This window comes from Meleagris gallopavo, chromosome 27 (genome assembly GCF_905368555.1).
Source record: "Meleagris gallopavo chromosome 27, MGAL_WU_HG_1.1, whole genome shotgun sequence".
Taxonomy (NCBI): Eukaryota; Metazoa; Chordata; class Aves; order Galliformes; family Phasianidae; genus Meleagris; species Meleagris gallopavo.
Genome location: NC_139430.1, coordinates 942,765 through 958,240, shown reverse-complemented (window position 1 = coordinate 958,240; position 15,476 = coordinate 942,765). Strand labels below are relative to the sequence as shown.

Genomic DNA, 15,476 nt, shown 5'->3' with positions numbered 1-15,476 from the left:
CGCCGGCCCCGAGTCCTCATTTCCGCGCCCGCCCTGCCCCCCTTTCCCCCCCCCATTGGGGCCCCCTCCTCCCTGTTACTTTTTGATCTTTTTTTGTTTTTGTTTTTCTTTTTTTTTTCTTTTTTTTTTTTTTTTCTATGCAGTCCAGCTCCTGTATTTTTCAGTTCAACTGCGGGCTCCTTCCTAAAGAGAATAAAGGTCACAAAGTGCTGTGTGGTATCTGGAGTGCTTTGAGCCTGCTGGGAGTGGTTCCCCCTGCCTTTTCCCCACTATTTTTCCAGCATTATTCCCCTATTTGGGATCACTGTCATTTTCAGTGACAGTCACCCCCACCCCCCCCACTCTGACCCCGTGCTTCAAGCACTGCCTGTGGCACCCAGGGCGTTGGGAGGGGGTTCCCTACGGGCGCTTCACTACACCCCGCGGAGCTTTACGGCATTGCCCTTCACGCCACCCCGCGGCGCTTTACGGCCCTGCGCCTCACGACACCCGGTGGTGTTTTACGGCCGCGGCGGCGCTTTGCGGCCGGAGCGCGATGAGTTTTTACGACGCCTTCCGCGGCTTCTTCGGCTTCTCGGGGCGCGGCAGGTACCGGCCTCGGCCCCGTCACCCCCCCGCTGCCTCCCGGTATCTCCCCGGTATCCCGCTGTGAGCGCCGCGTTCCGCAGGCCCCGGGACCCGCTGTTCGGAGCGCCGTGGGACGAGGAGGAGGAGGAGGAGGAAGCCGAGGCTCCCCCCGGGCCGCGTCCCCCCGATGATTTCGCCTTCGGCTTCGGCCCTGGCGGCGCCTTCGAGGAGCTGCTGCGGGACGTGGGCGAGCTGCTGGGGGCCTTCGGGGGGGGCTGGGCCGGGCTGCCCCCGTCCTTCGGCGGGGAGCGGGGCTGGGGGGGGCCCGGCGGAGCAGCCAGGCCCGGGCTGACCCCGGCGCTTCCCGCTGAGCCCCCCCTGCCCGGCCCCGGCCCCGGCCCCGGCGCGGGGCGGCCGCTGCGCGACTCCATGCTGAAAGAGCCCGAGGGTCCGGCCCGGCAGTGGGAGCCGCGCCCGGCGGTGGGTGAGGTGGAACCGGGGGGGTGAGGGGGGCGGTTGTGGTTGGGTCCCGCCGGGCGCCGCTCACCGCCCCTCCTTTGCCCTGCAGCTGGAGGAGCCCGCGCCGGGGCAAAAGGAGGACGGCGGTGGGTGCCGTCGGGGGCTGGGGGCTGGGGGCTGGGGCTGGGGGCTGGGCTTGGCCCCCCCGAGCGCGCTCTCACGGCTGCGCCCTGCAGACTTGGACTCCCAGGTGTCCTCGGCGGGGCTGGGCACCATCCTGCGGCCCCGGCAGCCGCGCTCCTACTTCCAGAGCGTCTCCGTCACCACAGTGACGCTCCCTGACGGAGTGAGTGCCGCCCGGAGCCGCGCTGTGGGAGGGCTGGGAGGGGCGGGGAGGATCCCAGAGCTCCTGGAGCCGCGGGACGGTCGGGAGGTTGGCCTTAAGAATCACAGAACCGGGGGTCGCCGTATGGTTGGGTTGGAAGGGACCCCCAGCCCCACTCCTGCCATTTGCCGGCTGCCCCCCAGCAGCTCAGTGTCCCAGAGCCCCCTCCAGGGATGGGGCACTCCCAGCTCTGGGCGGCAGTGCCGCGTCACGTCTGACCCAAATCCCCCCTCTGTTCATTTAAAGCCATTCCCCTGTCCTGTCACTCGTACACGGTCGCTCTCCATCCTGTGAGGATGTTGGGCCCCATGTCGCAGTGCATTCCCCCGCAGGCAGTGGAGGAGCGCCGCACGGTGCAGGACAGCCAGGGCCACCGTGAGACGACCATCACCCGCCGGAGGGGGGACCAGGCCTTCATCACCACCACCAAGGAGGACGGGCAGAGCAAAGACTACCGGGAGGAGGTGCTCAACATGGATGACAGTGAGTGGGGGGCCGAAGGGAGGCAGAGGGGGGGGCGTGGGTGCACTCTGAATGAGCCCCCGCTGCTCTGCAGGGGAGCTGGCACAGTTTGCAGGCACGTGGCCGCAGCGTGATGAGCTCCTCGCCCCTCCCAGGAGCGACTCCTCGTCCCTGCTGGGCAGCTTCTTCCGCCGCTGGTTCTCCAGCTGGTAGCTGCGTGAGGAGCACGGGGTGGGGGCTGCCCTGCCGTGTGGGGGTGCTTGGCAGCCCCCTCTCCTTGCCCCTGTTCTGTGCAGGTGAGGCCGGTCCTGCCGGGATGCAGGGGCTGGGATGGGGGCTGCCCCCCTCTTCGGCACCCCACTGCATTGTGAGGGTGAAGCGTGTGTATGTGTACAGAGAAATAAAGTCTATTTCTGCTAACGGCAACGTGTGAGGCTCCTTGGGGTGCTGGGACCCCCGTGGTGGGAGGTGGGGGTCCCGCTGCGGTTCTGGGGGGGAGCACGTGTGCTCCCTGCCCTCCTTCCCACCTCATCTCCCCAGTGCCACCTTAACACCTCCCTGGGTGCTCTCAAGGCCTGGCAGTCTTTCCAAGGGCTTTTCATTAGTGCTATCTGCGGCCGCGGCTGAGCCAGGAGCTGGCAGGGAACAAGGGGCCCTCCAGATGGGCACCTCCCACACCAGGATGTGGGGCAGCACGGGATTGTGTGGGCGAGGAGATCCTCCTGGATGGGTGGAAGTGGGGACGCAGCCGCTGCCCACGGCCCCACGCGGGACTCTGGTCCCTGCCACGCGTCTCCCAGCTGCAGCACGTGGCCCTGATTGGTTTAAAGTCTGAGTGTTATCACCCACCCCAGCCCGGGGCTCATAAAATCAGGCAGCGAAGCAGCCGGTGCCGCTGCTGCTGCCCGCGTTCTGCCGGTACCATGGGCTACGTGTCCTTCGTGAAGAGGACTCGAGTGCTGCTCTGCATCCAGAACCAGCTGGCACGAGAGTGCCTGGCTGAGCTGCTGGCTGTCTTCATGCTCATTGTGAGTGGGGTGAGGGACTGTGGGAGGGGAGGAGCGGGGTGGAGGGAGCACAGGACAGACACCACTGGGGTCCCGCAGCCCTGCAGCTGTGCTGTGCCCACCAGGGGCTGCCTGAGGGTGCGGGGGCTGTGCTGGGACCGCGGTGACCCCAAACGGCTCACCTCTGGCTTGGACCCACGCTGCGATTCACCACGGCCCAACTCACCCTTTGCTGCTGCTGCTGCTGCTGCTGCTCTGTGATTCTGTGATGAGGCTGCGGGCGCTGCCACGTGTGTGCAGGGTCGGGCACTGCGTGCCTTCACACCTCCAGCCCTGAGGCAGCCAAAGGTTGGGCTCTGCGGCCTTGGGACTGGAACCAGCGGCAGTGAACGTTGGCCAGCAGTGCCCCCCAGCCCTGAGGTTTCCCTGCAGCAGCATGTGACTGAATTGCTGATAATTTCTTTTACTCATCACTGAGTACGTGAACAACGGCACCAACTGCCTCCTGCTGCCCTGTGCTGCACAGAGAGCTGGAGCCGGGCAGTGGGCGTGGGCAAAACCACAGAGACTGGAAGAGGCACCAGAGCAGCCCTTGGCTCCGTGCTGCCCTGCGCCCACCCTGCAGAGGGACACAGCTACGGGGAGCGGGCGCTGCGTGGGGCAGAGCGTGGGGCTGGCCGCAGCCGTGTCCCTGTCCTGCAGCTGATCACGCTGGGCGGTGCAGCACAGATGGTCACCAGCTCCGGGACCAAAGGGAACATCATCACCTCCTCGCTGGCGGGCGCCCTGGCCGTCATGGTGGCCATCCACACGGCGGGGGGGGTCTCTGGTGAGGCTGGGGGCTCTGCAGCTCCGCGGGGGGCTCTGCTCCGCACCCCCAGCACCGCTCCCAGCCCCTCTCCTGCCACACTGCAGGGGCTCACCTGAACCCGGCTTTCTCCCTCTCCATGTCCCTGCTGGGGCAGCTCCCGTGGTGGAAGTTCCCCATCTTTGTGGCCGTGCAGACCTTCGGGTCCTTCATCGCCGCCGCAGCCGTCTATGCTCTGTATTACGGTACAAAGAGCCAGCAGTGGGGCCGTGGGGTGGGCACGCAGCCGGGGGGGCTCCGCTGCTGCACGGCTCTGCCCCGCAGACGCCATCTGGTCCTACAGCAACGGGACCCTCACCGCCTCCGGGCCACGGGAGACGGCCTCCATCTTCGCCACGTACCCCGCTGAGCACCTCTCCCTTCCCAATGGCTTCCTGGACCAGGTGGGTGCCGGCCCCACAGCCCAACGGCCCCATATGGCTCCATACGGCCCCACGCTGAGGCCGCGCCGCCCGCAGGTTCTGGGCACGGCGGTGCTGATCGTGGGCATCCTGGCCATCACCGACACCCGCAACCGTGCCGTCCCGCGAGGCCTGGAGCCGCTGGCCGTGGCACTGCTGGTGCTCGCCATCGAGGTGTCCATGGGCTCCAACTGCGGCAGCCCCATGAACCCCGCACGGGACTTCGGCCCGCGGCTCTTCACGCTGGCAGCGGGATGGGGCACCGAGGTGTTCAGGTGGGTGCTGGGCGTGGGGCCGGGGGGCACCGTTTGGATGCTCCACACCCACGGCTCCGCTCGCAGCAGGGGCAGCGCGTGGTGGTGGGTGCCGGTGGTGGCCCCGCTGGTGGGGGCCGTGCTGGGTACGGGGCTCTATCAGCTCTTCGTGGCCTTCCACCACCCCGAGGAAGAGGAGGAGGACGGCGGGCGAGCACGCAGGCAGACCAAGCACTGACGGCCCCGGGTGCCGGGGATGAGCCCATTAAAGAGCCGAGCCGCGGCCGCCGCGTGTCCGTGCTGTGGGGCGCGGGGCTGGGAGGGGGGCTGGGGGCTGCTCCCCAACGCCTGAACATCTTCATCAATGGCATCGACGACGGAATCGAGGGCACCCTCAGCAAGTTCGCTGATGACATCCAGCTGAGTGGTGCGGTTGATACGGGGGAAGGAAGGGCTGCCATTCAGAGGGACCTCGAGAGGCTGGAAAAGTGGGCCTGGGTGAACCTGACGAGGTTCAACGCAGCAAAGTGTGAGGTTTTGCACTTGGGCCGGAAGAATCCCAGGCACTGATACAGACGGGAAGGAGCGGACCTTGAGGGCAGCTTTTTCTGCCACAAATACCCGTGTTTCCCCCAAAATACAGCTTTTTCTCCCAGAAATATGTTTTCTCCCCAAAAATGTGGCTTTTTCACTCAGAAATACCTATTTTTACCCCAAAATACAATTTTTTCTCCCAGAAATACCTTTATTTTCCCCAAAATATGGCTTTTTCTCCAGAAATACCTGTTTTTCCCCAAAATATGGCTTTTTCTCCCAGAAATGCCTGTTTTTCCCCCAAAATACAACTTTTTCTCCCAGAAATACCTGTTTTCTCCCCAAAAATGTGGCTTTTTCCCCCAAAGATACTGCTTTCTCCACAAAAATGTGGCTTTTTCTCCCAGAAATACCTATTTTTCCCCAAAAATATGGCCAGCCCGGCCGTGGAGGCGGCGGCGGCGCTTTGCGGCCGGAGCGCGATGAGTTTTTACGACGCCTTCCGCGGCTTCTTCGGCTTCTCGGGGCGCGGCAGGTACCGGCCTCGGCCCCGTCACCCCCCCGCTGCCTCCCGTTATCTCCCCGGTATCCCGCTGTGAGCGCCGCGTTCCGCAGGCCCCGGGACCCGCTGTTCGGAGCGCCGTGGGACGAGGAGGAGGAGGAGGAGGAGGAGGAAGCCGAGGCTCCCCCCGGGCCGCGTCCCCCCGGTGATTTCGCCTTCGCCTTCGGCCCCGGCGGCGCCTTCGAGGAGCTGCTGCGGGACGTGGGCGAGCTGCTGGGGGCCTTCGGGGGGGGCTGGGCCGGGCTGCCCCCGTCCTTCGGCGGGGAGCGGGGCTGGGGGGGGCCCGGCGGAGCAGCCAGGCCCGGGCTGACCCCGGCGCTCCCCGCTGAGCCCCCCCTGCCCGGCCCCGGCCCCGGCGCGGGGCGGCCGCTGCGCGACTCCATGCTGAAAGAGCCCGAGGGTCCGGCCCGGCAGTGGGAGCCGCGCCCGGCGGTGGGTGAGGTGGAACCGGGGGGGTGAGGGGGGCGGTGGTGGTTGGGTCCCGCCGGGCGCCGCTCACCGCCCCTCCTTTGCCCTGCAGCTGGAGGAGCCCCCGCCGCCCGCGCCGGGACAAAAGGAGGACGGCGGTGGGTGCCGTCGGGGGCTGGGGGCTGGGGGCTGGGGGCTGGGGCTGGGGGCTGGGCTTGGCCCCCCCGAGCGCGCTCTCACGGCTGCGCCCTGCAGACTTGGACTCCCAGGTGTCCTCGGCGGGGCTGGGCACCATCCTGCGGCCCCGGCAGCCGCGCTCCTACTTCCAGAGCGTCTCCGTCACCACAGTGACGCTCCCTGACGGAGTGAGTGCCGCCCGGAGCCGCGCTGTGGGAGGGCTGGGAGGGGCGGGGAGGATCCCAGAGCTCCTGGAGCCGCGGGACGGTCGGGAGGTGGGCCTTAAGAATCACAGAACCGGGGGTCGCAGTATGGTTGGGTTGGAAGGGACCTGAAGAAAAAATACCTGTTTTCACCCCAAAATACGGCTTTCTCACCCAGAAATGCCTATTTTTCCCTAAAATGTGAGTTTTTCTCCCAGAAATACCCGTTTTTCCCCCAAAATATGGCTTTCTCTCCCTGAAATGCCTATTTTTCCCAAGAATACAACTTTTTCCCCCAGTAATACCTGTTTTTTCCCAAGAATACAACTTTTTCTCCCAGAAATACCCGTTTTCTCCCCAAAAATGTGGCTTTCTCTCCCAGAAATAGCTGTTTTTCCTCAAAAATACAGCTTTTTCTCTCAGAAATGCTTGTTTTCCCCCAGAAGTGTGGCTTTCCCAGTAATGCCTGTTTTTCCCAAAAATGTGGCTTTTTCTCCCAGAATTACCTGTTTTTCCCCAAAAATACAAGTTCTCCGCAAATAAATACCTTTTTTTTCCCCCAAAATGTGGCTTTTTCTCCCAGAAATACCCGTTCTCTCCCCAAAAATGTGGCTGCACCTTTCCCAGACCCCATTTAAGGGCTGGCTGCCACTGGGGAAGTATTTCTGCTGTGGCGTTTTGATTTTTGTTGTCAGTGTTCCACATCAGAACATCACTTAAAGAGAGTTGAAGAGTTCCTGTCCTGGTTTTTGGGCTGCCTTTATGGGCATTTTGTTGAGAAGCAGCATTCCTGGAAGACCTGGAATACAGAGGAGGGAAGGCGGAGCTCCTGGCTGGACCCCAGCAGAGAAAAAGGTGCGTGCTTCTCCTGTGTAAGATGCTCTGTTTCTCTCTGATTTTGTTTGATTTGGTTGGATTTAATAAATTCGGAGCAAATGCCATATGTTTGAGAGAAAACTTCTGTGAGAAAATGTCTTCTGTTTGGGAGAAAACTGCTATTTCTGAGAGAAAACGTCTTTTTGAGGAGAATATGTCGTATTTAGGATAGAAAAGTGGTAATTCTTTGAGAAAATGTCATATATTTGGGAGAATGCTGGAATTTCTGTGAAAAAATGTCATACTTTAGGAAGAAAATGACATATTTGGGATTGAAAAATGGTATTTCTGTGACAAATTGTCATATTTTGGGCAGAAAACATTTCTGGGTGAAAATGTCATATTTCTGGGTAAAAATTTTCATATTTTGAGGAGTGTAAAGTAATATTTTGGGGAAAAAATATGAGTTGTTAGTTCGAAAGCTGGTATTTCTTGGATAAAATACCATATTTTTGTGAGAAAATGTCATATTTCTGGGTAAAAATTTTCATATTTGGATTGTAAAGTAGTACTTCTGTGAGAAAATGTTTTATTTTTGGGAGAAAGTTGGTGTTTCTGGTAGAAAATATCATTCTTCGGGGAGGAAATGGCATACTTAGGGAAGGAAACTGGTATTTCTATCGAAAATGTCACATTATTGGGAGAAACTGCAAATTTTTGGGCGAAAATGCCATACTTCAGGGTGGAAAGTGGTATTTCTGTACGGAAATGTCATTTTTTTGTGATAAAACTGGTATTCCTAGGAGCAAATGTCATATATTCGGGAGAAAACGTCGTATTTCTGTGAGAAAATGCCGTCTGTGGGGTTTTGATGAGCTTTTTGGGGTTCTGTGGGGCTCTGTGGGGATTTGAGGCGCACTGCAGGGCTCTGTGGGGCGCGTAACACAAAACGCGCCATTGCACACAGAGCAGTACGCATGCGCCACTTCCGGCACTACAATACGCGTGCGACAGGCCCGGCACAGTACTACGCATGCGCCAGATTAGTCACAGCAATACGCATGCACCGTTTGAGGCACAACAGTACGCATGCGCCAGTTCAGGAACAGCACTACGGATGCTCCGTTTCCAGCACAGCACTGCGTATGCGCTCGTTTCGGCTTTACGCATCCGCTTAGTCTTGCACGGCCCTGCGCGTGCGCCAGTTCAGTCAAGGCTCTACGCATGAGACCCTCAGTTCGCTTCAGATCGCCCCAATGTTCCCGAGTGCCCTCCAGTGCCTCCCAGCTCAGGTTGGACGCTGAGCCAGTCGTGTGCCGCCAGGTGCGCAGGGGCCGCTGGGAGAAAAACCGGTCTGTTCCGGGGCGGACTCGAGCATAAAACAAGAGCCGTTACGAATTGGAAAGGGGACAACATTGCTGAGCTCGCGGCCCAAGAATTGGCTGCTCTCCCGCCCGTCGGTAGAGATGGGTGCGATTTCCGGGCGCATGCGCGCTGTTGCCTGGAGGACTAAGCATGACAAAGATTGGCGGATTCGCTGCGCAGAGCGGTCAGAACTCAGATTCGCCACTTCCGCATTTCTGCGCGCATGCGTTATGCTGCCTGCGGGAGCAACAGAAGCAGCTGCAGTTCCGCTGATTGGCCACGCGGCGGCAGCAGGGACCGCGGAAAGAACAACCGCCATTGATTGGGAGCGGCAGCGCGGCGCCCGGGAATCTCCGTTCGCTCTTGGATTACAGAAGTTTGGAGGGGGAAAAAAAGAAGCAAAGAAAGGAAAACTTCTCCAAACCCAGGAAAACGGTGCAAAATGCTTATGAATATCTGTAAAAAAATGATCCAATTGCAGTTGCTTTTCATTTTTGCCAGTGTCTGTTACATTCTTTCTAAATATTCACGTATCAAAATCTAACCACCAAGCAATTTTAATGCTAACTAAAACAAGACACCATCATCGTCAACATTTAATACCATCAAGACCCGAGATGTTTGTCTTGAGACAGAACAAAACTCCTGCTACTTTGAAATGGACCTTGATGAAACCTCTGAGGTACACCACTGCAAGTGTATGCTTGTGTATAATGGAAAAGAATGTTGTAGAGAAAGGCAGTAGCAGACACAGCTGCTTTAAACCAGTTAAATTACTCATGAAAGGAACAGGGCACAATGTGGTAAACAAAGAATTGCTTACTGACACGGGGCCAGGCTGGATGTGGCTCTGGGCAGCCTGGTCTCGTGGTTGGCAACCCTGCACGCAGCAGGGAGGTTGAAACCAGATGAGCATTGTGGCTCTTTTCACCCCAGGCCATTTATGGGACCCTGAGGACAGATCCCGATGTGCGGGGGGGGTGACTGGGGTGGGGGTTAATTGGGGTCCCTCAGTCCTCCAGGTTGCGGAAGGCTGCCTGCATCTCTTCGTTGAGCTGCGTGAAGGCAGCTGTGATGTTGGCTTCGCCGTCCTTCACTGGATCCTGGGGGGGGGAGGGGGCAGCATCTGTGTCACTCTCTGGGTCCCCTGATTCCCTATAAGTGACCTCTTAACCCTCTATAAATGCCCCCTAACCCCCTATAAGCGTACTCCCAATTCCCTATAAGCGACCCCTATAAGCACACCCCCACTACCCTATAAGTGACCCTTCTGACCCCCAATAAGTGCCCCACCCATTCCCTATAAGTGACTCCCAAAGAGCATCCCTCAACCCCTATAAGTGACATCCTACAGGTGTCCCCAGACCTATAAATGCCCCCTGACACCCTATAAGTGACCCTCCCCCTGCCCTTTCTAATTCCCACCATGAACTTCATGGCACTCAGCCGGTACAGGATGTCCCCGAGGTTCTCACGGATGGTTGCCCAAGTGACACGGCGCTCGCCAGCCCCAGTGGCCTCCACGGCGTGTCGGGCGAGCTCATAGAAGGTGACGATGTTGTGCAGCATCCCCACGGTCTTGTAGAAGGGGCAGAACCTGGGGGGCAGTGGGGGGAACCCCAAGGGGACACGGGGGGGAGATGGTGTGGGGACAGGAGGGATGTCACGGGGACATGGGGACTTAGAGGTGCCATGGGAACGTGCGAACGCGGGGACGTGGGTTTGATGTGGGGGTGTGGGGATGGCACAGGGACGTGGGGGTGTCCTGGTGACATGGATGTGGTATGGAGATGTGGGGGACGCTGTGAGGACACGGGGACGGCACAGGGATGTGGGGACACGAGCGTGTGGAGATGGTATGGGGACGTGGGGGTGGCGTGGGGACAACATGGGGTCATCGAGGTGGCTTGGGGTTGTGGAGGTGGTGTGGGTACGTGGGAGTGGAGTAGGGACGTTGGAGTGGCATGGGAATGTTGGGACACGGGGGGTACGTGGAGGCACAGTACCTGTCGTAGGAGGAGTAGCCATTCTGCTGCAGGAAGTCATCCTTGAGGAGTTTGGCTACCTCCAGCGTCACCTTGTCAGCCTCAGCAAGGGACGCCTGTGAGGAAGGCAACATCCCCATCCCATAGATCTCATCCCCACACCACAGCTCTCCTCCCCATCCCATTCCACCCCTATCCCCATCCCCATACTGTCTCCATCCCCATCCCATCCCTGTCCTATTCCCATCCATGCCACCTCCATCCCTTTCCCATCCCATCCCTGTCCCATCCCATCCCTGTCCCAATTTCACCCCATGCCACCCCATTTCCATCCTAACCCCATCCCATTTCTTCCCTATCCCCATCCCCATACTGTCTCCATCCCCATCCCATCCCTGTCCTATTCCCATCTCATGCCACCTCCATCCCTTTCCCATCCCATCCCTGTCCCAATTTCACCCCATGCCACCCCATTTCCATCCTACCCCCGTCCCGATTCAATCCCATACAATTCTTACCCAATCTCATCCCCCTCCCAATCCCACCTCCATCCCATTCAAATTCTCTTCCCCTTCTCTCCACATCCCCGCCCCACCCCAACCCCCACCCCATCCCCACCCAATCTCATTCCCACCCCACTCCCACCCCCCCACCTTCCCCACGAGCTGCACAATCTCAGCCAGATCCTCCTCCTCCTGCAGGATCTCCCTGGCGCGGGTGCGCAGTGCGGGGAAGTCAGGATGCAGCCGCTCGTAGTGGGGCTCCAGCGCCCGCAAGTATTTGCTGTAACTGATCAGCCAGTTCACTGAAGGGAAGTGCTTGCGCTGTGCCAGCTTCTTGTCCAGACCCCAAAACACCTGTAGGACCGGGGGGGGGTTGACATGGGAGTCCATAAGGGATCCGTGGGAACCCCAAGTGCGGGAGCCGTGAGGAAAACCAAATATGGAATCCACAGGAACCCCAGATATGAGAAAGGTGTGAACCCTAAATATGGGATCCACAGGGACTCCAAATATGGATCCACGAGGAATCCCAAATACGGGACCCGTGAGGAAAACAAAACAGGACATCCATGGGGAACCCCAAATATGGGATCCTTGGAGAACACCAAATACGGGATCCGTGGGCACCTCAAAGCTCACCTGCACGATGCCCAGCGTGGCTGAGGTGACAGGGTCTGAGAAGTCCCCTCCGGGCGGTGACACCCTGTGGGGTGCAGCGCACTCAGTGGGGTGGGATGGTCCCACGTTGTTCCCCCCAGGTGACACTCACGCTCCAACGATGCTGACACTGCCCTCACGGAGGGGGGACCCCAGGCAGCGCGCCCGCCCCGCACGCTCATAGAAGGATGCCAGGCGAGCGCCCAGGTATGCGGGGTACCCACTGTCTGTAGGGTATGGGGTGGCACGGTGAGGCGCCGGCGCCCGCGTCCGGTGACAACGGGGTGACGTTGGGGATGCTCAATTTCTCACCCGCCGGCATCTCAGCCAAACGCCCCGAAATCTCTCGCAGCGCCTCGGCCCAGCGGGAGGTGGAGTCAGCCATCATGCTGACGTGGAGCCCCATGTCGCGGAAATACTCAGACAGCGTGATGCCTGCGGTGGAAGGGGCTCAGGGTGGCACCGGTGACAGAGCCACCGCCGTCACCGTCGTCGTCCCCTGTTGCCTACCAGTGTAGATGGAGGCCTCGCGGGCAGCTACTGGCATGTTGGAGGTGTTGGCCACCAGCGTGGTGCGCTTCATGATGCTCTCCGTCCTCCCATCCACCTCCATGGTGAGCTGTGGGAGAAACCATTAGCACCCTCGGTTCCCTTGGCCTCGTTGGCCCTGCTGGCCCCTCCGATGGCAGCACTCTTGGCACCGCCTGGCCCGCTGTCCCCTCGCTGTCCCCCTGTGTCGCTGCACTCACCTCGGGGAAGTCCCGCAGCACCTCGGACATCTCGTTGCCACGCTCCCCGCAGCCCACGTAGACGATGATGTCGCTGTTGGAGTACTTGGACAGGGACTGCGAGATGACGGTTTTGCCGCAGCCAAAAGCACCGGGGATGGCTGTGGTGCCACCCTGCACGCACCTGGGGACGGTCCCTTGCGTGGCCGCTCCCTGTCCATACTCGTTCCCATCCTCAACTCCATCCTGCCTCCATCTGTCCCCGTGCTGATCTCCATCCTCAGTTCGTTCCCTATCCCTCATCTCTGTCCTCCTTGTCCCCTATCCCATACCCTATTCCCACACCCACCTCTCTTCCCAGCTCAATCCCATACTCCCGTTCCCTCTACTCACATCCCCCATCCCATATCCCTATCTCCATCTCTGTCCTGTCACCATTCTCTGTCCCCACTCCTCTCCCTCTTGCCGTTATCATCCCCACTCCTGTTCCTATTCTTTACCCCCACCCCCTGATCCCAACCCGCATCCCCTATTCATGTCCCCAGTTCCCACCTACGTGAGTCTGCCATCCTCATCCCCCAACCCCCCAACCTATATCCCCACTTTTATCCCCAATCCCATCCCCAACCCAATCCACATCCCCTTCCCATTCCCACCCACATTTCATTTCATCCCTATCAAAATTCATTTCAATCTACTCTTCATCCCCACCCCATTCCCATTTCCAACCCCATCCCAATCCCACTCCCACCCCCACACCATTCTTTCCCCAACCCCATTCCCATCCCATTCCCATCCCATCCCATCCCAATCCCTACGGGAAAAGCGCATCCAGCACGCGCTGCCCTGTCAACAGTGGGTGATTTGCTGTCAGTTTCTCCACCACCGGCCGGGTCTGGCGCACCGGCCACACCTGCATCATGGTCAGCTGCTCGGTCACACCCTCGAAGTCCAGCTCCAGCACCACATCCTTGGGGACGTTTGGGGACATGTAGGGCCGGCAGTGCCTTGCGATGCCACCACCAAGTTCTTGGGGACATTTGGGGACAGCAGCATGCCTCCACCACGTCCTCAGGGACATTTGTGGACAGTGGTGCCATGGGATGACACCAGCCCACCACCACTACGTCCTCAGGGACATGTGGGGACAGCGGGATGCCGTCACTCCACTACCATGCTGTTGGGGACATTTGGGGACAGCGGTGCCAGCACTACATCAGCCACCCCTTACCGAGACGCTGTAGTGTCCTGGTGGTGCGATGTGGGTGACGGTACCACAGCTGCGGGGTGGCACCATGATCTTGTGTTGGATGAGTGAGTTCTCTGTCACTGTCCCATAGATGTCCCCACCAGTGACGTGGCTGCCAACCTGGCACGGTGTGACCATGGTGTGACCCATAACCGGGTGGCAATGGGGTCGTGCAGTCCCCCCAACGGGAGCAGAAGGGTGTCCCCATTCCCGCCTGGGTGCTCTTGCTGGGGACAAAATTCCCATATCCCCATGTCCCGCCGATGTCCCCATGTCCCCACCGGAATGCTCTTACTGGAGATGGAGTCCCCACGTCCCTCTGTCCCCATATCCTCACGTCCCCGTGTCCCTCCAACGTTCCCACGTCCTCACCTGGATGCTCTTGCTGGGGACAAAGTCCCAGGTGAGATGCCGTGGCAGCGCGGGGACGTTGACACCCCGTGGGATGTAGATGCCACCCGTCAGCTGTGCGATGTCCCGCAGCGGGCGCTGGATGCCGTCGAAGATGGAGCCCAGGATGCCAGGACCGAGCTCCACCGAGAGCGGCTGACCCGTGCGCAGCACCGGATCCCCCACCCGCACCCCCGCTGCGTGCTGAGCTCAGGAGGGGGCACACAGAGCAGGAGGGTGACACGAGCTGGGGATGTGGGGTAGAGGATAGGGGACATGAGGTGGGGAACGCAAGGTGGGAACGTGGGTGACAGGGATAGGGATGTGGGGTGGGGGATGTGGGGGTGGGGACAGGACAGGAACCACAGACGGGAGAAGAAAACTAGAGGGGACAGAGACACTCAAGGAAGGCAGAAGGGGATGGGACACGGGAACAGGAATGGGGAGAGTGGATGGGATGGGGACAGTAGGGGACCACAGAGACAAGAGATGGGGACAGAAGAGGGGACGAGGGAAATGGAGGGGGCAAACCAGACAGGAGACGGGACAGGGTGACAGGAGGGGATGGGAGGGCAGAGAGGATGGAGGGATGGGAAGGGATGAGGTCACTGGAGGGATCAGGAGTGACGAGGAGACAGGAGAGGACAGGAGGGAACAAGGTCACTGAAAGGGTTAGGGGGACGGGAGGGGACAAGGGAAGGACAGGCGAGGCCACAAGGATACAGGTCTCCTCATACACCTGCAGCGTGGCCATGTCCCCCTCCAGGCGGATGATCTCCCCCACCAGCTCTGCGTGCCCCACACGCACCAGTTCGTACATGGCTGCCCCTGCCATGCGTATGGCCGTCACCACTGCAGGGACATTGCGCCGTCAGCCCCTTGTCTGCCCCAAGAAGTGTCACCACTGTCCCCAACACGCAGCCATACCGGGCCCCGAGACGCCGTGCACAGCACCCAGCAGGCTCTCCTTCTCAATGTCAGCCATCCGTGTCCCCACGTCCCCCTCCATGGTGGTGGCACTGATGGCACAGCTGGTGGCACCCACATTATATGGGGACGGTCACCGCAGGGGACTGGGGGGAACCGGCTGCACCCAGTGTCCCTGTGGGTGTGGGCTGTGTACAGTCAACAGCACGTCCCCTCCTGTCCCCACCCCACACCGGCACGCACCAGCACTCACCCAGCTCGTGGGGACAGGGGACAACCCTGACCACCACAGCTGCTGCCCCTGTGTCCCCTCCCACTGCTCACCCTGCAATCCCCCATATCCCCAGGGGGGTTGTGCAACCCCCTACCAGCTCCAGTCCTGGGGCCACACGTCCCCCCACTGGAACATAAACGCCTGTCCCCGTGTCTCCCAGTACCAGCCCATCTCCATGTCCCCGTGCCATTACTAGCACCCCCATACCCTGTTGTCCTCCAACATCCCTGTGTCCCCCATGCCACCCCCAGCATCTCCATGACCCCGTGTCCCCAGATCCCCCAGTGCCTGGCCA

General features: G+C 60.3%; 4 protein-coding genes across 9 annotated transcripts; 3 read left to right on the top strand and 1 right to left on the bottom strand.

Annotated features, from left to right (window-relative positions):
• Positions 1-438: 438 nt before the first annotated feature.
• On the top strand, positions 439-2,293 carry LOC146542667 (HCLS1-associated protein X-1-like). The gene is made up of 6 exons (XM_085210019.1): positions 439-588; positions 669-1,047; positions 1,136-1,172; positions 1,263-1,372; positions 1,744-1,894; positions 1,968-2,293. Exons 1-6 carry the CDS (start codon positions 536-538, stop codon positions 2,084-2,086), a joined length of 849 nt encoding a protein of 282 aa, XP_085066145.1. The 5' UTR covers positions 439-535; the 3' UTR covers positions 2,087-2,293.
• A 400-nt stretch (positions 2,294-2,693) lies between these two features.
• Positions 2,694-5,062, top strand: AQP10 (aquaporin 10). Of its 3 annotated transcripts, XM_085210017.1 has the most exons (6): positions 2,696-2,901; positions 3,583-3,709; positions 3,796-3,933; positions 4,013-4,131; positions 4,207-4,424; positions 4,491-5,062. In XM_085210017.1, exons 1-6 carry the CDS (start codon positions 2,797-2,799, stop codon positions 4,639-4,641), a joined length of 858 nt encoding a protein of 285 aa, XP_085066143.1. In that variant the 5' UTR covers positions 2,696-2,796; the 3' UTR covers positions 4,642-5,062. The 3 variants fall into 3 exon arrangements, with proteins under 3 accessions (XP_085066142.1, XP_085066143.1, XP_085066144.1); XM_085210016.1 differs by having other exon boundaries at positions 2,694-2,901; positions 4,207-5,062; XM_085210018.1 differs by having other exon boundaries at positions 2,764-2,901; positions 3,006-3,709; positions 4,207-5,062.
• A 124-nt stretch (positions 5,063-5,186) lies between these two features.
• LOC146542666 (HCLS1-associated protein X-1-like) lies at positions 5,187-8,957 on the top strand. Of its 4 annotated transcripts, none has more exons than XM_085210012.1 (5): positions 5,187-5,931; positions 6,020-6,065; positions 6,163-6,272; positions 6,983-7,142; positions 8,071-8,290. In XM_085210012.1, exons 1-5 carry the CDS (start codon positions 5,326-5,328, stop codon positions 8,148-8,150), a joined length of 1,002 nt encoding a protein of 333 aa, XP_085066138.1. In that variant the 5' UTR covers positions 5,187-5,325; the 3' UTR covers positions 8,151-8,290. The 4 variants fall into 4 exon arrangements, with proteins under 4 accessions (XP_085066138.1, XP_085066141.1, XP_085066137.1 ...); XM_085210014.1 differs by lacking the exon at positions 6,983-7,142 and having other exon boundaries at positions 5,343-5,472; positions 5,553-5,931; positions 8,071-8,957; XM_085210015.1 differs by lacking the exons at positions 6,983-7,142; positions 8,071-8,290 and adding an exon at positions 8,427-8,957.
• A 94-nt stretch (positions 8,958-9,051) lies between these two features.
• LOC100540888 (V-type proton ATPase catalytic subunit A-like) lies at positions 9,052-15,420 on the bottom strand. Its single transcript, XM_085210010.1, has 14 exons — positions 14,908-15,420; positions 14,704-14,832; positions 13,963-14,177; positions 13,573-13,710; positions 13,160-13,311; positions 12,363-12,525; positions 12,124-12,232; positions 11,926-12,048; positions 11,726-11,840; positions 11,596-11,659; positions 11,107-11,310; positions 10,475-10,569; positions 9,894-10,065; positions 9,052-9,571 (listed from the first exon to the last, which is right to left on the bottom strand). Exons 1-14 carry the CDS (start codon positions 14,987-14,989, stop codon positions 9,479-9,481), a joined length of 1,854 nt encoding a protein of 617 aa, XP_085066136.1. The 5' UTR covers positions 14,990-15,420; the 3' UTR covers positions 9,052-9,478.
• Between the last annotated feature and the right edge of the window lie 56 nt (positions 15,421-15,476).